At 34.7% G+C, this 23,013-nt stretch overlaps 1 protein-coding gene across 1 annotated transcript in view; it reads left to right on the plus strand.

Moving 5' to 3' along the window:
- Window positions 1–23,013, plus strand: part of LOC140170480 (transcriptional regulator Erg-like) — a 102,588-nt gene that overhangs the window by 66,331 nt on the left and 13,244 nt on the right. The window contains exons 7-10 of the mRNA XM_072193841.1: window positions 1,118–1,421; window positions 1,941–2,012; window positions 12,873–12,956; window positions 15,256–15,303. Of these exons, the coding sequence (XP_072049942.1) occupies window positions 1,118–1,421; window positions 1,941–2,012; window positions 12,873–12,956; window positions 15,256–15,303 (508 nt within the window). The remainder of the gene's footprint in view (window positions 1–1,117; window positions 1,422–1,940; window positions 2,013–12,872; window positions 12,957–15,255; window positions 15,304–23,013) is intronic.

Below are 23,013 nucleotides of genomic sequence, written 5' to 3' on the forward strand. Positions count from 1 at the left end.
CACTCATCTACTGTAGATTTCATATTTTGGCATAATAACCAAAATATAACTGGCATGTCTGTAATATCAATAATAAAAAGTCGTGTAAATAACACGAAGGCGCAATGAATTGTTTAACATGGTTTTGATACATTCTCACAAAATTGCCTTTTTTTAATTCATTTGTTGAAATACTTAAGGCATACCCTTATAACTGGACTTTATATTTGATGTTAAAAAGGGTAATATCATAGTCTGGTTTACTGTGGTTTTTACCAATATTGTCATGTCTGATATATTTCACTTGCCAGTAAATGTTTGTGTAATTAAGCATCCCCGGATTGACAATGAAATCACCGCATCTTTAATGACCCCCCAAATATGTGTCTCGATAAACGCACAAAATATTTAATTAACTTCTAAACAATATTCATCATTTTTACGACTCTGTTTTAAGTGCATACTGCATAGACGAAGAAAAGACCAATATCGATTTTAGTTCAACAATATCATATCCAAATATTGCCAATTAGCTTTCCAATGGACATTGTTACTATGGTTACCGCAATATACATTTTGATGTCCAAATCACGGTTTTTAAATGGTTTTTGTTGAGTGGAAGCATACACCGTGTACTACGATTAGCATGACATAAGAGCTCCTATGCATAGCCCATCTCTCAAAACTCAAGTCACCACGCCGACCAAGTGTGGTTTTAATGCACGCTTGCGGCGGCAGTAGCTCGCACACCACACACTGCATTCAGCCCCGCTGCTCGCTATATGCAAGACGAGCAATCTCAACCTCAAGTACATGACCATACGAGCAATCTGATTGGTCGATTTTTGCAATCACTCATTTCAGTCGTCTTGATTTTCGCCGGATGCCCATTAATACGACACAGCCAATGGCGCAGCGGTGATTTCGCGTTGCTAAGAGTATCTTCAAAGTCATTTGTGACGGCGCTCACACGGCATTTTTCCCCTATATCCTTGTTTCTATCACTATCTCCCCCTATTCTGTTCTTAACATTGTGTATTTGGAGAGATATATACATGGGTGGTGAACAAGTAAACCCGGAATCCGGAAAACGAAGCCTTTACAACAAGACCAAGTCGGAGGCTTGTTAGTGTAAAAGTTCACTGATTGGAAGAGGAACATCGTCTTTATAGTCCACATCATCGGTACCATCCAAGGTATCCTGCACGGATGTATGGACAATAACATAGCATATCATCCAGGGAAGCTTGAAGTCAAGGAAACTCAATGCATGCACCAAGTTGATGAAGTTACTCCATTTGATAACCAGCACAAACGGATTTTATCGTCATCTTCTTCATCACCATTTTGTAATTTTGCTGCTACAACGGGTACCTATTCGAGTTATTCGATGTCGGTCGCAGCGGCTGCGTACAGTAACCACAGCGCTATGTTCTTAACGGGTGGGTAAATACAAACATTCACCTATCAATATCCCATTTTATCCATTTTTTCATACCTGCCGAGTTCCTAAATGTTAACGAGTTCACGTAACCCTGTCACCTGTCTTGTTATTTATTGACACTTGCCCTCTTACTATTGTGTTTACCCATTTGATTACCCCTATTCTGGTTTACTACACGTATATATGTTAGTTGGCGTGATCGTGGCACGGGCTCCACGCGCCGGAAGGAAGGAAGGAAGGAAAAGAAGAGACAACTCTCTCCTCTACATGAAGTGCTTGCATGTCCCTTGTAATTATTTACCCGCGCCGCCCGCTCTATGCTGCTACGAGGCAAAGAACCTGCATTCATTTGCTTGCCTTTACGACATACACGTTCCTCGATTTAGCTGTATTTCACAGTCCATTCATAAGTTGTCAAAATCGGTCTGATCAAATCCAATTGAGACATTTTGCAGTTAGAGGTTATATTAGACACAGTGACTTATCATGCCAATGTTATTCTCCTGTTGTATTGCAGAGCCATCCTGTGCGGAGTCGCTGGTTAGGGGACGACCGAACAGCTGGGCTGCAACCGTGCCTGCTTCAAAAGGTAAGAAAACAATAGTTTTGTTATAAGTGACCACTTGGCCAGACCGATCAGAATATACAAAAATTGGCTATGGAATATCTTACATTCCGGGCAAAACGAGCTTGTATATATCATGTATATACAAACGCCGCAAGTTGTTTTAAAAAGTCGTATATACAGATAGGTTAAGCTATACATCTTAGTGTTTAACAATTTTACGTATCTTCTATCAAGTTATACCAATTATTTTATGCTTGAGTTGATAAAACTACCAAACACCATCATTTCGTGTTAGCTGTACGTCATAATTGCATTAAGTTAGCCGCTAGAGACCGAGGGACGTTTATGTGACTGAGACTGATCTGATTTGCTATCTACGGTAGACGTGATATAGGCAATTATGTATTCAATTGATAAGATCAATGAGTAAGATCAGGTTTCGTCAATTGACTATACTTGTTTCAGTGTCATAACATCGTCATGATCTTTGACTTTGTATATTTTGTTAGACTCTGCCTGTAATAATTGAATTCAACGTGATTGGGGTGATTGTTAACATATGCTAAAGAGTAAAATAGGTTACAATACATCTCAAAAAGTCATGACACGCAACGTGGTATACATGCCAATGTTTATGGTCTTCATGGTCTTGTGTCGTTATGTTGAGATATAACTATGACTGAAGTATAACATTTAATTTTTGAACAGAGATGAGTACACAATATTTTACTTTTTTTTAAATATGTGAATTCCATAACTGGGGAATACTGGTATATAATTAACATACACACTTTGTCATATAAGTACGATTGCCTCTTCCAATTATTTAATGCATGTTTAAAACCAATAATGCGTTTCCATATAATTATAGTTTTATTATGCTCATAACCTCATGTCCGTACTGTACTTTGAGCTCAATAAGTTGCACAATTCATCTCAAATATCAACCCAAATCATAATATCAAATCACGACTCCTTTTATTGTATATTTGGTGTGTGTTCGGTTGCTATGTAGTCTGTTTAGCATAGTAACCACCTGTTGCCTCGACTTTATCTTGATCGAATACCATCTGCCTTAAGAGGAGTCTCATCACAACTCCCGTTGCATGCTATAGAAGTTATATGTTTCCATAGATAATATCAATATCATTATGACTATACTACAGGGGATGTATTGATATAAAAATATAATTTATTATTTTATACACCACATAGCCAAAATCAGATTGCATTTGTTTGTTTTTTGTTTGTTGATAACATTGTTTTCAGTCATTGTTGTTCTCTCCTTCTAAATTGACAATGTATATATTTTAGAGCTATAACTTGTAATAACTGCAAAGCTTTAAAAGAGAGATGAATATGCCTATATTGATTATAATTGGCCTTTACTTTGTTTTGAAGATTGTTTAGAAGGCATATTAAGCTTACTTTGATTTGCTTTACTTTGGAACGATATGCTTGCATTACACACAAATCTGCTTCAGCATACGTGACAAACGATTGCTCTTTCGAATATATATACTAAAACAAAATTATGCATTCTGTGACATTTTTCATAGATACTCCCATTTTTGTGATTTTTCACTTCAATTTACAACATTTATCTCACAAAGTAAGAATGCATCAACCCACATCACTAGTTTAATGCAAAAAGCTAGTAAGTACTTTGTTATTATAATGTACTTACGACCTTTTTGCATTCAACTAACGACATCATCTCATCACCATCATCATCATCAACCATTATATTCATCGACTTCTACTAATATTTAGCTGTAATGAAATTCATAAGTAGGCATCCTGTGTCATGTAGTACGCATACAACACACGAGCAACGGAAATTCGTCGCGCAAATAGGCCACTCAAATTGTTCATACTGTAATGCAATGAAGGACTGCAAAAATGGTTTTGATAATCGGCAACGCGAACGGCTTGGGTTACCCAGAAGTGGGCTTGAAGTGATTTTATGTAGAACAAATTGTGGTTAAATACTGATCAACAAATCTCGACATGTTTTCATCTAAATTTTTTTATCACCATTTTAAGTGCAAAACATAACGAGTGAAAAGTTAGAAGTAAATTGAATAGCTTTAATTGCACAATTATAGAATTGCATGTCACTTATTTGGGGTTGACTGTTTATTTATTATTTTTTAAATCAAATAAAATGTTTGCAGTACAAATTTTCAGACGTAAACATCTTCAATTTCATTCTCATATTCTACTTAAAATGACAAATAATATCTCAAAAGTCTAAAAAATGCCTTATTTGTACCAATCTGATGCTAGTTTTCCTACCAATATGAAATGTGGAAAATGTTGACATTCCAAAATGAGTATCACACACGAACGCTTGTTTGCACTTGACATCGAACGGAATTGGTTAATAATAAACTGGTATTTAATGAATAAACGAAAGACGAAGAGAGAACATTTTGATTTAAGAGCATTGATGATTCACGGATGGTTGTAAGAGCCTCTTATGTTGAGGAGTGAATGAGACATAATATAGCATTGGCATATAAACGCTAGTGTTTATCACTCCCTCTCTACGCTAAATGCAGTCAACAATTTGACTAAATTTTTTTGACTAAATTCGATTTTTTTTCACATTTTTATGGTCAGATATGGAATGTTTATGTAATGAATCCAAATTAGCAGAAATATGTTTAGTCTTGGATTTAGTAGTTCTATATATACACAATTTTTGAGAGAAACTGGAATTTGATGATTTCAGTACATGGTAAAATATATATACGTCATTAGTGTACAGAACATTATGACAGCCTATTTAGGCGCGATTGATGACTGCTAAAGGCGGTGTGTGATTAGCAACACGCATTGCGATAAAATATGTTGCCGGATTGAATCAATATCATGAATTATGCTAATTACTTATGTACATAACGAGAAATCCTTGAAAACTATTAATATAAAGATTGCAATTAAGAATATCGGCCGTGTCGTTGTAAAATGCCTGACTATAGATGCCTTTGTGTCTTTGTTAATTTAGTGTATGTCATTCAAAAGTAATATTTGGAAGTGTGCGAATATTATGTAACACGTGGATCCACAGGTTGTAGATTGAGATGGATCATCAACAATTTATCAATAAATTACAATGAAAGGTTCAAGTGTAGGCAATACACTGCAAAAACAGCAGATCAACACTTAATAAACACTTGTTTGTACAGTGAAGGTCATAGGGGCGTTAATTTATAAACACTAAAATAACACTAAAACACATAAAAATATGAAGATGTTTATGTTTTTAACACATAAAAGTGTGCTTAAACATCTTCATATTTTCACGTGTTTTAGTGTTTACAAATTAACACCCCTATACCTTCCTGTACAAACAAGTGTTTATTAAGTGTTCAAGTGTTTATTAAGTGTTGCTCTCCTGTTTTTGCATTGTAGGCATATCTTGTCACGATTTTGCGCACAGAAACATAACTGGAAACACTTGCATAGAGTCATTTTGACTACAAATATTTTACAGAAGGTACTTTCAAATGTGTGCCCAAATAATATATGTAACAGAATGTTATTTTATGAGCATATCCAGAAATGTTACAAAATGTTATTTGCTAAAATTGCAACAACCATAAAAATAATAATATCTAAAATTGATCAATAACTAAAAACAAAGCAGTGGTACATTGCATTACCTGAAGTTTAAATATTAATAAATCATGATATCAGTATTAATAGACAGGCATTTTATAACCATCAGTATACATGATATACAATCATTCGATGGTTAGTTTTAGTGGTATTTCAGTTCACTGATTGCTGATTTGGATAAATCAAATATCACGTAGACAACATCATTGCATATTAACCCTTTATGATGACAGGTTTCACATTGCTTAATATTTTTCGCCATTATAATTTAGATAGAATTGTACAATTTTCATATTTTATGAATTTATATGTGAAATCTTAGACTAATATAAATAAGTCTCAGGAGAGATCAGTGTTGTATAATTGATAAAACGCAAACGAAATTCGAGTTGATCCAACATTTCTTGATACTGGTAATATTTTTTGTTTGAAAAATAATTTTTGAGCATCAAATTTTCATGATATTTAGTGATGTGTAAATCATAAATCTGTAGCTCATTTTGGCGTAAAACCCCACATATAGCCAACTGCTTCTTCCGGCTGAGTACCCACTTATGTAGCCGTCACCATCTCACCCAACAACATAGCTTGACTCCCAACTCTATCTTAACATGACTCGTATGCATACATATCAAAATACACACCATAGGTTTCTCTAACTAAAGTAATAAATAAAACTACATTTTTTCATAGTACATGTCGATTCCCCGAGTTGTAAAAGGCATATTTAATTACACGACATAGCTTAAAATTAATTACTAGTGATTAAGCTCTCTCGTGCTTATGTCTACATGCAATGAGCGGATGCAATGTAACAGGATCTTAGAGCAGTTTGTCAAGGGTCGTCTTCGCTAGCTTTGTCTCGTTAACCTGGTGTGGCGAAGCGCTTTGCAAAAGGTCAAGTATCTCGACTTCGCAGATATTTTAACTTCATTTCAGTCACTTTTACTGTTATGACTATTTTTATCAAAACAAGTTGATTTTCTGTCATCCGGTCAAATCAAGTTTTTTTTCTTCATAATATTAATAAACAATGCTTTAAAATCAAGAAAGTCATTGCTTGTTAAAATATTGATTATTGTTATATTAACTCATGCAGCAGCCAAGGATGTTTAAACATCTCTGCTACAAGCCTTCATCCCACAGCATACGTTTGGTTAATACGTGCTGTACAAGTACCTAAAGATGCGTACGGTCCACAGGAAAAGGGGACTAGAGAAAGATTTCCTCCTGCCTTATCTTGCCTGATAAGACGACGGATGCGGAGCTAGTCGATACTTCCTTCCCCAGTAAACCTGCGTGTTAGAGATAGACGAAATATGGCTATGTTTAACTGCTCCATCAAATAACATCAGACAGTTAGCTGTCCCGATGCACAAGAGTATAAATCCCTGTACCACTTAGCATGGACCGCATGACTTGTGGAAAATAGTACTTTTTTGTGTATCTTTGATTGAGAGTAAGAACCGTTTCATTCAGCCTTTAAGTGAACGTAACAGCATTGTGGTTTGTGCGCAATGACTTCAAAATGTGTAAAAGTATGACTTTTAGATATAACATTTGATATCATTATAAGCTACCCACATGAGTCCTTGGTTCATAATCATTTGTCAGCTTAAAAACATTAATTCGCTTGCCGATAATTTGCTATATACAAAGGATAGCCCATAATCACAAATTTCAATTTTGTATTCTTTATACATATCATACAAGAATAGCATCCGCATACAAAAACTCGCATCTTATGTGCGGGTTAGGGAAGCACATGTGTAGCTTTTAGAAAAATATACAATAAATCCACTGACTTAAGCTGGAAATGGAAGACTTTTAGGTATAAAAAAACTGGATTTGATGAAATTCGCTTCTTCTTTTGGTTGTTTCTGTTTTGTTATCAACTTAAGTACCTCATTCGAAGCGTTCGAGGCGTTTTTGTCGACGAAGTTCAATTTTGGTGAAATTAAAACGATGCTTTGGTTGATCTTTGTCTTTGTCTTTGAATAAAAGAAAAACAAACATTCAAATAAACAAAGGTGTTCGTTGCAACAGACTGATATCAAAGAGCAACCTTCAGAATGGGGCATCAAAATGGCCGCCATGTTTTACAATGACAATTGCATCATTGGCATACAAAGTACTTTTAGTGCATAGGATAATCACTGTCGTCAAGCCAAGCTGTCATGTTCGGCAAATAACACATCGTCTTCCTTTTTCCATTCATATATTTCCCCATTTATGTGACTTTTTTCCTCAATAAAACCTCTTTATTGTCGTGCCTTTTTAAATAGCCATGTACTATATTACGCTATTCATCTAACCCTTTGCATGTGCACTCATCTCTATCTAGTCAGTTTCAAAAATACTGTATTTTTTTTCATAAAAGCCCATTTCACATTTACATCCCTTGATTTGAAACATAATGAAAACAGCAGATTAATTCGAAAGAGTACAAACATGCCATCCATTGGCAAAGTGAGTCTTGAAATTGACCCTGTACTTTTTGAGAACAATTGACTTGCATGGCTTGAATTGCAGCAAAGATGTCATGACTGGCTTCGTGCAAGGCAATAATCAACACGATCCGATGCTCGACCATTTGTTCATTGTGTGAATTCTATATCACGGTATGAGGCTACACTTTAATGGCTCTTCGCTTTTAAACTAAATCGTAAAATATAGCGACAAAAACGTGATAAGAAATTTACATCATCATCATCGTCATCACCTCTCTAGCCCTTTATGTGAACCACAAGAAGAAATAATACGGGTGCAAACATTAGAAAAATCCGTGCATATGCATGTTATTGGAAGCCATGGCACTAACTGAATCACTTTACACTTGTGGTCAATTTCAACAACTTTTTATAAAAATGATGACAGCAAATAAGAGAGACAAAGTTTACATTGACACACATACAGGATACTTAATTTACACAAATAATTTTGAAGAAGATGGCAAAATCGTTTCAATCATCATACAGAGTTCACTTTATGTCTATATATTTTTACACCTTTTATCAACGTGTATCATAAATATGTTTCAAATTAAGGTGTATCATCATCTGTCACCAAAATGTTTAAAAAATCGTATTTTTACCGAATTCTTTAGATGCATAAAGTTGGTCGGATTATATTGTCATCCGCTTTGCGCATGCACCTGTTTGCTCGACCCTCGCGTCAACATTCGTCAAAACTAAATGCTAAATCTGCTTCTTGTATATGCGAACCCTGGGAATGAGGCTTTTGTTACATGTTTTTTGTGATGACAAAATACACGATAGCCTAAATGTTGCTTTATCATTTGTTTATTTGTGGACTATCATATTTGGCCCTATTGACATGTCGCCCTCTCTCATTTTGGTCCACGGTTATTAGGCCATGCATTGTTGCATGTAATGTTATCCGGGCTTCCGGTACCCCATCCCACCTTGTCGTCGTCGTTGTCATCATTGTCGTCGTCGTCGTCATTGTTGTTCAACAAGCACTTTGACAGAGTTCTCTGTCCAGCCAAATATTGACGTTTGGCGCTGTCCTGCAATGCTAAAGGGCTAATTATAGCAATATGCTTATTTGTTTTTCACCTTCAGCTTACTGTAAAATCAGTGGAATTAAAAGGTCACGATAGATATGATTTTCATTTCCTTCTGCTTCAATGATAATATCGCATTAAGCATGTCACTCTACTTGTTAATGCTCGTGCAGCCAGCCAGTTTTATGTACCACCCTCACAAAAGTTTGAAAGCCATTCTTTGGTACAAATATCTAGCCATATCTGAAGCTATATCTGCTATTGCACCACTTGTTTCAATTGGAAAGGTTTCAATACATTTTTCATGCTGGAGCTAAATATGGCGATGAAAATTTTAAAAATGACATGCTATGTTGTTTTCTGTCATTTTTGGTCAGTTGTCTGTGTTCATAGTCGCAGGCAGTTGGTTAAAATTCGCATCGCGGAAAGACTGCAAGAAATTGCTAATACACTGCCGATTCCGCACTCACTGTGTGATTTTCACTCGCTTCATCAGATTCTCACTGGTTTTGTGATGCCATTAATATTAGCCGACTTTTAGAGAGGAGAGAGGTGATAGTTTATGGAGATTTCTTGGGGATATTTTGGCATTATTGCATTAAAGAGGTTTTTGTCTTAACGTTAAGACCCTTTTCCCTTATGCGGTATGCTTTATACGTTAATTCGCTAGACTTGCTCCTCTATAGTGTTAACATCTCATCACATATTGCGTGCTAAAACCGCTTGAGCATAATATTATGACCATACATGTTATATTACAGACCTACTTAAAACAATCCTATATACTACGCTTATGATTTTTACATATTGCAAAATCGGTTGTTTCATCCCAGGGGGTGTAAGACAAGGCAATCTGTAGGTTTCAGTGAAACGTGTTTTATTGCATTTTATTTCGTTCTATTTTATCGTCTGCGCTGCAGTTTTTAATGCGCTTTAGTTACGCCCAAGTATCCCGTGAGAGAAAACGAGATTTTGGTCACCTGGCGTTGATCAAGCTATATGTTAGACACACTACCTCACTTAGTCAACGTTGTTAAACAAGAAAAATCCAAACTAATAATACAAGACGTAGGGGAATATAATCCGATTAAATGCAATATTCGTGTCTAAATGGACTGCTCAATTTATTGCCCGTTTTTGATCATGTTGTTAATCTTTAAAAACATCTGCAATTTTCGGACAATAAATAGTTAAAAAGCATTTAAATCAATAACTATCAAAATAATCTTTCGAGATTCTATACCAATAACATCGCCTCTATTTTAGTTCTATAGTCCCAGGGTTCTAATGGTCAGCAGGGAACGTGCGCAGATGCGTACATTTTAAGATCCGTAAGCTTAACTTAAAAATAACAAAATAGCCTGAGTCTCATTCCACATAATGTTGTTTTAGTGTGTTGTGAATGTTACAAAGTTAACTCTCATACTGGCAGATGATGCGGAAGTTTTAAGAGTACCTAGGCTTTTTGTGGATGTAAGGGGAAGAAGCCAAATAAACAAGACTGTTTGAGTGTTTGCCTCTGTGCCTCTGGCAAAGGGTGACGGAAAGCAGTAGTCTTAACCCTACGTGCGCAGAGGTGAAGCAGTGTGTACCAAAAATAAGTTATTTTTTATTTAAAATTCTTCTTCTTCATCATCTTCATTTAAAATGATCATGTTTCTTCCAATTGATACACCTGTATTCTGCCACATTGTTGATCGGACTGCTATAATTTACTCAGATCTTTAACTTGGGTTTTAAGATAAAGAAAGCGTTTGCTCTAGATACTGCGTTTTGAAGTGATGTTCGGCATGAGCGCATGCACAGGTCAAAACACTAAGGGACAAAACTATTTAACTGCAAACTTCATGACCATACACAAAAAGAAATGCTTTCCGAAGTACAAAATTGTCTAGTATTGGTTCAGTATTTTTAAAATGTTGACCCAATATATCTTCCCCCAAATCGTATAGAACTTGGTGTTTTAAGCATTGGCCATGACATTGCCTAGCGCAAGTATATAAGCTTAAAGCCGGTCTGTTGTCATGATCATGGCAAGGAAACAAGCATACAAATCTTGTGCTAACAGTAAAGGATTACTGTCACTACGATCATGGCCTCAAGAAATGACTTGTGACACGCGAACATGATATTTTTATAGATTTGATTTGAAAAATTGGAACAGAAATAGCTTGACTTATCTATAGTGGTATTGCAACCTGTTGAAATGCAATAAATCGTGGAAATTGAGCCTTTTTATGTTATTAAATGCCAAAGTATTCTTTGTTAAAATGCTATTTCTGATAACATTCAATGTGCTCCAAAAAACCCAACTACTTTTAGGGCTCGGTCACCCACCTTTGCACATTATTTTTGTGGGACCTGAGAGCACATCAGATACACCAAATTGCATTCTGAATACGAGGAATGTCCAGATGATATCAAATAATTTTGATTTTTTTTTTAATTCGCGAATTTTATGGCAACTTATTAAAAAATTTTGACATTTAGCAGTCCTCGAAATAAACTTTATAAATCTAATGATATGTATTTAAAGTGTATAACTGGGATGAAAAGACGACCATCATATGAAAATGTTGCCCTTTCATATGGAAGATATACATGAAGTTTCCCAAAAGACCTCAAATTTAGGTCTTTTATTCTTTATTTCTTTATCAAAATGCATATACCCCATCATGTAATTTATAAAATGTACTCTTTTTAACAAGACAAAGCAAGCTTTCAAAATGATGCTGATAAGCACACTGTAATATAGTAGAGGCTATGGTATTCTGTACGTTTTATGTGGTCTTTACATATTTTCGTTATGACTTCGCATTTTGAATCCAGTCTCGTAACAGGTGCACGTACCAACATTGTTGAACAAAAAATGTCGGTTACAATTTTTTTACAACTCTGCTTTACAATAAAATAAAATGTGAAAACTACAAAAGGAAAGAATACGTGCATTAAGTTAATACCACCCACCTTTAGAGAAAAATCAATTTTAGAAGAATCTACAGGAAATAGAGAAGGAATTGGCCTAAAAACCTCTTTCCTTAAGATGAGTTAATCGGGTCGGGCACGCGCGGGGATCAATCGTATATAAGTCGTTATAATAGCTATGTCGTAGGGCTTAGAAGATGTTATATATCGTAATTACTTACGATTGCAATTGTTCTGATAAGACAAACTATTTAAATCGAAACTTTTAGCCGGATGATTAGCAATTGGGTATCATTAATTTGGGTTTATATCGAATACTTGTAGGCTAAATTATAGTAGCTATATAGCACCTTTGTTCACGTCAAATTCAAGTCTGGTGTATATGCATGATTGCCCATAAAGGGATAGGTTTGAGTGGAGTTAAGTACCGTATAAACATAATAAATACATGTGGTTAACTTAGAACCACAGAAATATAATCAATGCTTAATTTTATTTCGATTGACTCCTCTTACTATGTTTACTTATGTTATTGTAATGAATATTGATCACTTTATATAAAGGTGATTTTGCGTTATTTTTTGTATATTATTCAAATCTGTAAAATGTTAAACAAAGTATGCAATAAATTTTAATGTTTTAATATGTAAAAATCAAGATTAAAACGATATATTTTAATTACAATTAGCATAATTATGCTCTAGTATTGTAATTGATTGTGATAAAAGGTGGCACTATAAATTCTTGTATTTATGTACTTTAATTTATCTTCTCCATTTTTCTTTTTTCTTTGTGTCTTTCAGGTTTCACACAAACAACACCTTCAGTGCCTAAATCAGGAGTGGAAACATCCCCTCATCAGCTAAGAGCAGCAGGTCAGTACCGGGGTCAGTACAACATGATATGTATATAAATATACAGACGTGAACTGTGACGACAGAGTCGAGGCTGTTAATGCCGCTATTGTTAGGGAATCTTTGAAAAACAAATTTTGCCATGTTTCTTCTTTAGTTCAATTTCCATTAAGTTTACGTTAAGTATGAGCCCGTAACGGCACTAAATGTAGAGCATCATGTCTCAACAAACCAAGCATCCTTGAAGAAAAAAAGTCAATCAAGTAAAATAAGATAAGAAAGGAAAAGAGAGAAAGAGAGAAAAAAATCTTCTATCGTTGAAATGGAATGTCTCGCTCTCCTACCCACTTTTTACACATGCAATAAAAACAAAAGTAAAACCCCCTCAGGGTAGAGTACGGAGCAATAAGTGATCAGCCCTATACTACTAAACATTACAACAAACTGATGCGTTAGATTCATTTAATCATTAGATTGCCAAGCCTGGCTTTCACTGTTATTACAACTACTGCAGAAACAAGTTAACCATTTGATGTGGATCTATATAGCAAGAAACTATTTTTAATCAAAAATTTCAAAATGTTAACTTTTAATCATCATATTTGAAATAAGCATGAAAAGTACATTAAAATAAGTACAAGCAAGCCTCGTGTTGAGTTAGTGGTTGTTTAGTAAGCTTGAAGGCCGGTGGTTAGATATAATTATATTGAATGTATTATGGAAAGCATTACAACTAACTATACTATACATGTATACAACAACAAAACTCTTTGCAATAGCGTTTTTAGCAGCATCCCTCTATTTAGGCTAGGCCGGCACACTGAGTACAAACAATAATATTACAGCACTTCAGAGTGTTCCTGTCCATTCCCGTCAAGGCCACTTAATGCATCTTCATCTTGGCGTATAATCCGCTGTCGCATACCCCATGAGAGAGAGACAGATGAGAAAGCTATGACAAAATACTATCGAGGCACTAAACCATATTAACACTTGCTTGTGGGGCTGAAAGGGAAAGGACTGCCAAGAAAACTTTCAACATGTTTTAAAAGCTCTATAATCAGTATTTGAACGTGTTAAAAGGCATATTGTATGTTTCTTTTCCTTTTAAAAAAGAAAATACGCTTAACTGATTTTTACTTATATTGTTATTGAGAAAGGCACAGAAAGATCGGCATTTGACGACTTTGAATACACACACTCTGACCTGGTTCCTAATTTCTCAGTAACAACTTCACTTGTTATCTTCCCTTTTCCAAGATAAATAAAGAATTTTTTTCTTTTTTGCTTTTTTTTTTTCTTCTTTTTTTTTTTTACGAATAAGAGTTAAAGATAATGATTTTTAAACCAGACCCATCAAATTTCTTAACTTTGCTTCTTTCTTCTTGTCATACGATCATGATTCACTCCGATTTTTCGTGATTTGACACAAAGTGATGACGGCAGCCATTTTGATTCAAAGATAAAAAGCCATCTCGCTTGGAACAGGTCCTTGTGTTAGTTTCACCTGTTTCTGTGCATATCAAAATATACCAACATCAAGCAGTCGCAACCCTATCTCAACCACCTGCTCCAATATGCACTATGGCACCTAAATAGCCTCGTACCCAAAGGGGATCATTGTCACTCCATCTTTATCACATTAAATTGACAAGTATCAAGCCTTAATCGAAAAGTTGCAGAGATAATCAGCTTTGAGATCATTTACAATTTTAATGGTTCCTATCATACAAAAATATCCCTTCAATATCCTTAATCTTGTCCGAAATTATAGGGCTGGGCGTTACATCTTTGTTTCCTTGTCTATTAGCTCTCTTTTCTTTGTGTTCATGTAAAAAAGTTTTAAGTAAATATTTGGAATTTAACAATAGGGTCCGGTTATTACTTTGCCACGCGAAGGAGGCTGGCCTCGCGAGCGACCACTATCATTGACAATAAGATCATACCATAGAAACTCCTATTTTTACGTAAATAAACCTTAAGCATATTAGTTTAATCACCTATTCTTTGAACGCACTAAACGATGATGCATATTAAATAAGTAGTCGGTGATGCTTGAAGAAAATTGCGTCTTAACTTTGACTAACAATGAAAACCACAATGAAACACGTGGGTCATTCAGTCAGTCAGCCAGCCAGGATTCAGTAGATGGTTGACTCCAAGGCAAGTTGGTTGGAAGATTGCTGCTAGTCAAGACGTCTTTAGAAAAGCTTCAAGTCTCAGGAACTAGATTCATTTTTATACAGTTTAGCATCATATTGTCTTACAATGGGTTACAATAGTCATAAGTTATACTCATCGTGTGCTTTGTATTCTCCGCCTGTTTCTCCAGATCCTTATCAAGTCTTCGGGCCAACCAGCAGAACACTGGCAAATACAGGTAAGAAAGTGAAGTAATATCATAAAAGTATAGTTAAGTTTCTGTGTAGTTTCTTCTTTATTATTAAGTTACCGTCATCATAGGTGTGTCGGTAAGTTTGGTTTTTTTTATTTTTTTTATTTGAATGTTACTTAAAGTACAAGGCTGAAATTAACTATTTATTTATTTATTTATTTATTTATTTATTTATTTATTTATTTATTTATTTATTTATTTATTTATTTATTTATTTATTTATTTATTTATTTATTTATTTATTTATTTATTTGTTTGTTTGTTTGTTTGTTTGTTTATTTATTTATTTTGTTTTTGTTATTGTTTATATAATCATTTATTTATTTTCATTCATCTATCCACCACTGAGGATTTGTGTTTAAAAATGCAGCAGTAAGCTAATTTTACAACCGGTAATACTACATGGACGATACCAATTTTTGCTATCAGCAGTAGATAGCAAGTAGCTACCGGTATTACGCACATACACACAACACGCACAACTCAACGCCAGCACTGTAAATGGAAAACCCATTGTGTCACGGTGCATTGCGTTTGAGAAATCAGTGAAGTTAATTCAATTTAGTGGCGTGTCTCGCGGGACTCTTTAATCGAATCAGAGCCCATATCATGTGTGTTGCGAAGAATTTATGGGCGATTTCGTGACTGCTATAATCAAATTGGAGGGAAGAATTATGGTATTTGTATTTGGTGTGGGTATACACTGTTACAATGATAATTTAATAATAGGATGAGAACAGAAGGCTTACTATCTTGCCTATAGGAATGGAACCTGTTGCATTTATAGTGTATATCGTGTAATGATGGGACTAAAATTTACTACACAATGACGGGAAAACAGCGTGTGAAGAATGTTATAAAATGAAATTTATAATGTTGGTAATATGGTATTATAGACTATAGAATGGTACTGTTGTAAGAAAAATACATGTTGTAGCCCGTAGGCCTATGCCATGACTATTATTATGAATATGACCATATATAGCACTGAAATCAATCAAATGAACTATGATATGACTGAAGATGTTGGCCTCAGGTAATGTAATCCCAAGAAAGTTAAAAAGTCGGTGTTAAACAATAGATATTTTAAATGCTTGGGAAAAGATCAAATTGGCTTGCTTATCTTGTTCTTTGACCATAAACCCATCGTGATGTTTTCTGAAAATAACCATGTGTTTCTCAAACATGCTGTCATGGCAATGTATTCTGGGCACCAACCTCTGATTCACTGAAATCAAATGAACTATGATATGACTGAAGATGTAGCCTCTGTTAATCCCCGGGATACATAGATCAAATTGGCTATGTTCTTTTTAAACTTACAAAAGTAATGCATCAATGCCGGGCACCAAATTCCGTTGTAACTACCAATATTATTATTATTATGTGGAAAAAGTTAAAGCTTAGATCTGCGCCTGCCGAAAGTATGATAAAATCACACTTGTCCACGAGCAACCCATGGTTTAGTTTTTGTGTATATTGAAGAGCATCCATCGATTTGGGCAAATCATGTTTAAGGTAGTCTTACAAGCCCGGGAGCACCACGCAGCACCAATATTAGCCCATTCGTCATCAGAGGGCGCTTTTACCATAGGCTATTAGCGGAGTCATTGTTTGCAAACAAAGGCCTTTTAAATCAATTCATCGCAGTGTTTACCTATTCATAAGGGGAAAATGAAAACCTCAGGATAGTTTGCATTCAATATTTTTGTCAGAAATTACCATTTGATTTGGCCGTGTAAGTAACACTATATGCAAGGTTTTGGATAATAAAAAGTGGGTGGGTGAGTGACTTTGTGTATAGTTTGTTCTGCATGGTTTCATGTCTATAGTTGCTGTATAATTTGTGTTGTTATTGCTTTCATTGTATTTTTGAACTGCCAGTGAAGTCTCAACAAAGCGCTTTGCCCTAGGGTGTATTGTCACATTGACAGACAGACCATTTTTTTTTATTTCATTTCATTTTTCCCCAATATATATTTTTAAACTTACTTCTTTGTTTGTATTGCCAATGTGCTTTTAATACTATTGATTTTTCGGAAAGTATATTGTTCAAATTATTATTCAAAGAATTGTCATTATTAAGTGTTAAATATGATGAATTTTAGTGTATTGTTATCAATATTTATCATATGATGCATACTGTAACAAGACTTTGATTTATTATATGCATATATGGCAAGGGTTGCATCTGTGTAGAGGGATATCCTATTATCAAAAATATCCACTTATTGTATCCGTGTAAATTAAAACAAATGTATGTACATCATCTAACATTTAAAAAAGTCATGATTGATTGATTGATTTCCTGAAATAATTAAAAGATTGCAATATTGTGATGTGATAATTTTTTGAGTGGCATGTTATTACCTACGAATACAAATAGCACTAGCTATATCTTTAAAAATGGTCAATATTGCATCTTTGATATGCATCTAGTCACATTCAACATCATTCAGTTCATTATGCAAAAGGTACTTGTAAATGTGACATTTAAAAGATTTCCAAACGTCCTCTAAACCTAACCCAAGTTTCAACCCGTTTATCCTGAGATGTCAACAATAAAAGACCCTATAATACTCGAACCCTGACCCAATGAAAGTTGCGAATTCACATAATTTGCATAATGGTGATTTGTCTTAAATGCTACATCTACCCAAATACTGGTCTCCATCTTCCATTATACATTAACCACAGTACGATGGAGAACCCTCTTCTACTCGGAGCACCACCGATCACATGCACGACCTGGTCTGCTTATTATGCATAAGCCTAATACATTGTAATTACCCGAACTTAAGGGCAATAACGTTTAAACCAAATTAATGTTTGTAAATCACGCTTTTAATCTAAGCTAAAGTATCAAAAAACGCACATCTTTTTGTTTTTCGTTATTCAGAATATGTCAACCCTACAAATACTGATGCCTACAGCTTCTACATGAGACCAGGACTTCTTTAAGCGGTAAACTCTTATTACACAGATTCTCTTGGCCTCAAAATGAGCAAAATCTTGTTAAAAGGTCTAAGAGCATTTGTTCTGAAAGAGATCTAAAACTACCATTTTATTAATTCATGTTGCATTTATGTCAAAATTATTGTTAAATCGTCATGTTACCTAAATATCCGGGTTTCTTCACCTTTTTCATTATATAAAGCGTCAGGTATATGATCCTAATATTCTTGAAAACATCCTACTTTTAATACAATGACATACTCATTTGATAATTAAAATACAGTAAACATATCCATAAATTGAAAAATCATATTGCGCGTATTCTGGTTGAGCTAGCAAAATTTCTAGTTGATTCCATTTGTTTTAGATTTTATTCGCGTTTTTTGGTTCCTATAAGGCGAGGAAAAAAATGTGGAGACATTTTTATTTAGGCCTTTTATATTTGGCCCGTGGACACTTTTCTAACATTGGATTCATGATTATGTGTATTACACTGCTCCATAGATTGCGTTGTAATTTCGTTCTGGTGCACCAGACCGAAATTCAAATTTCACGATATCTTTGCTCAACGAATTCCTCTGCCAGAAATATTTTGTACATAAACATTATCGTAGCCAGAGGTTTCATTCAGTGATATAAAACATTTAAGACAAACGTCTCAACTTTTTAACCCTATCCCTGAGACCCTAAAGTGGGGTGATGTTTTTGTCTTATGAGGTCTCTGTGGATCCCTCTTCTACGAACCACCGATGCACGACCTGGTCTGCTTATTAACAACACAGATTTAAGTAAGTAAAAATCTTGTGTTTCGTTATTCAGAATATATGCTGCTTGCAGGCCTGGTTTGAGCTGTTATACTGTATTTAATTCCTGAAAAACAAGGACCCACTGCTTGCAGGCCTGTGGGTATATTCCTGAAAAAGAACCCACTTTAAAAAGATCCTGACTTGTTATGGGCTTACAGAGGCCAACTTAGTCGACTTTTATCAACTCCCTTTTGAATTATTTCCATCCTTGTCATCTGTAGTAAAGAATAAAAACCCAAATAATAGCAATAAATTAATCATACGTTTACCATTGATTATGTTTACTTCGACGCATACCCAATCCCTAACACTTGTTGAAAAGCTGGCATCATTACACTATTTAAGACATTAACAACATTTAAAAACTAGGCCGAGTTATCTTGGTTATTGTTGAAGAAGACTCAAGTCTCAACTCCTCCTTATCCATAGCATAGCTAGTACATCCACTCTTCATGTGCACGATGTGTAAGCTCAATAGTCATCGTATGTATACGCAATAGGGATCTATAAACCCTTTCCCACCGAATTCGAAATCTAAGCGCAGATATTTTGAGAAAGATTTTACCCCCAAAATATTAACTGTGTTTTGAGTTAATCCGGTTTATTTTACCAACGTAAGGCATCTCTAAAACATATACATGTATAGTATAATATAAAAAACGAGCATGATCGATTATGTTGAAGGGGGAGAGCAAAATATATTGAAAAATATACCTTTTATCGTGGACAAACCGTACACAAACCCCTAAGATCGCGGCTCACTTCTCTTGTACAACCTCCGATAGATTTTTTCTCACACGACTTCGTCTCTGAGCATTCCTGTTAAAATTAAATTCATAGCCTTACTTGATTCCCCGTGTAAGAATCAGGCCAATTGTCAAGACTTTGCTCACATTATTGCAGAGATCTTTGATTCACTTACGGGTTATTTAACGGCCGGGTTAGGGGTGAGTCATTTTTGTTCAAGTCTTGTAAAATCTCGCGTTTAATTTTCCTTAAGGCGTATAAACCCATCAGACCTTTCAATGAGAGTACATTGATGCGCGCAGCTCCGACTCTTTACGGCTCGTGTTACGGAGAAGAAGTGTGTTGCGAGGAGTAGTGATAGAAAAAGAGGGTGGCTGTTTTTATCGGGTGTGTTTTCTTGCCATCTACCCGCAGGGTGTGGTTGATTCTCCCCGTAAAAGACCCGGTGCTAAATTTGATGTTAAACGCGCAGCTGATGACACTTTTGTTTTCTCCTCTTAAGGATGGTGTCTAGTGATAATGATGCACGTGATTAAGAGGATGATGTATGAATCGTTATGCAATTTTAATGTTCCTTTACTCTCTTCTTTCATTCTAAAATAAGAGAAAACCGAAACAGTAGGTTGCTCTCCAAATTACGAAACAGTACAATTATGAAATGTTTATATTAATACAGACTGTTTGCAAATTGCATAATCTGATTGTATGTTCTAAATCTGGTATATATTAAGTCAACCATTGACTTATAGAAGAAAGATCATTATAAAACGCCATTGCATCATCAATCACATCCCGTGCATCTAAAGTGTACACAACAAGCATCACGTAACCATAGAAACGATAATCAAAACATAAGATGAAGAAAGCAGGGCAGATCTTAGTTACGGTCGTCTACAAGAGGAGACCATGCATTGCGTGTTCTATTGCCCCATCTTCATCGTCACGGATGCTAAAGTGTTTCTATAAATAAGAGGAGGATTTTTAAAAGAAAGGTTAGGAGGCTTTAGATGTTGGGTTTTCACCATGATCGTCATGCTCGTGTAAGACGCTAATTTCAAGCATCTTACTTAAAGACATGCTGCCAAGAGCTTTGTTTGAACGTTCGTAAGCATCCATGATGTTCAGGTGTTTGTCTTTTAACATGGTTTGTCAAGATTATATCGTGAGATTATACTTTAAGCAATCTGCTCAAAAGTATGTTGCCCTTCTTTTGTATATGCTCATTTTCCACACTTATCAAATACACTCAGTAACATTTTAAGACGTGAATAAAAAACGATATCAGCAATCTTATCCACACAATATGTCCAAATCTTTCTCTTTGGATATCTTTGATGATGTGATCCGCCCTGACCATCCTTAGCCTGCAATCCTATAAAACAACATTATCAACTTGTTAAGGGTCATCTGCTCGTCGACCTACTTCATGGCATAGTACGATGATATAAGCACAGTAGACTGGCAATTCCACGGGGAACCTTTAAGTCCTCGGTCAATTTACTTTGCAAAATACTGATCCACCTCTTAAACTTAAACTATGAAAATTTAAAGAAAAAAAATACTTATTTGAGGCTTTATTGATTGAATTTTGATTTGAGCCAATATGACACGGTTTTGACGATTGTATATATTTTGCAACTTTTTGCTTTAATTATCTATAAAATGAATTGTACAATATGGAGCATTCTAAATTGAATTAATATAATCTTACAGGTATTACTGTAAGTTAATTTATTTTTAAGCACTTATTGTCTTCATATTGCAACATCATCTTTACCATTCATTCTTTGGCATCTGTACACGTGGCTCAGAATTGCTATATATTACTATGTCATTACCAATATTAAAACAAAAAGAGCTACACATAATATATTTCAAGCATGTCGCAAATATTAATATCAATCTCACAATAAAATCTAAAACTAAATTTACATGATAAAATCACTGATTTGATGATCTACTCGAAAGCTTTCAAGTGATGAGCAAATTGATGTGATGTTATTGAATAACTCCCAGCTCTAATTATCGTCTCTTTGTTATCTTTATGACTCTGCATTGACAGGTTATTGACATAAAACTGTCTCAGTAAAAGCTGCCGGCTGACATTTTTTTTATTCATTTGATAGATGATGTTAATGTATTTTCATATAAACAGTGAAATATCCTATACCGCATTCTAGTCTTTTGTGATTTGTTCTTGCTTTCACTCAAATAACGTGAAGCTTGCTACACTTTATCATGTTTATTTTATGAAATAATTTCACCATGCAATTCCTTACAATTTCATTAAAAATGATTATTTAAACAGAATGTAAATTTTCTGCTTTGTACTAAATTATGTGAATAATATTTAAATAGTAGTTAATCAAACTAAAACTTGGTTGGTTAAACCTTTCTGCTCCTCTGTCTGTTATATATGTTATAATCGGTAAGGCAGCCAGTGAACCTTATATTTACTAAGTGACTACAGTAAGCAAATAGCCAGCTCCCATCGCCATATTGTGACATGCATTATTACCCATATTATATTAACCCTTTCACTGAACGAGGATGAGGGTCAAATGCCAACGACATGGTTAGATAATCAAAAACATTTATCGGTAGTTTTTCACAAACAAACATGAAAAATTAATAAATTAACAATACCTTTTGAATATTACATGTTACAAAAGAATTGTAAAGTCAGACTTTGCTAGGATTCGCGATTAAAGTATATTTTTGTATAAACAACAGGATCTTAAAATGAAGGAAGATACACATTTCATTTCATTTCTCGAATACAATACTGCAATCTATATTTTCAAAACATTGAAGTTTCTATAATAATAAACCGTAAATGTGAATTCAAAGTACTAGTACTAGTTGCTATAGTTTTATATCCCAGAACTCAACATAATTATTACAATTGCACAACAACATTTCCATAGCCCTATGCCATAATTTAAGCTTAAATCATTATACCAAGTTATAGCCCAAATCGGTGCAGCGCATGTAGTAGAAAGCTTTCATTCATTCATTCATCGTGTTCATTGAGGTCAATGTTTACTCATGGTAAAGACAAAGACAGATTTCAATGCTTACAAGCCTGTCTTGCCATATATAAAAATCGCTCCATTGTATTAAAACACTTGCACGCGTGTATGCTATCTACTGAAGATAGTACGGCATATAGACTCATAATACACGA

This window comes from Amphiura filiformis, chromosome 14 (assembly GCF_039555335.1).
Source record: "Amphiura filiformis chromosome 14, Afil_fr2py, whole genome shotgun sequence".
NCBI classification, from domain to species: domain Eukaryota; kingdom Metazoa; phylum Echinodermata; class Ophiuroidea; order Amphilepidida; family Amphiuridae; genus Amphiura; species Amphiura filiformis.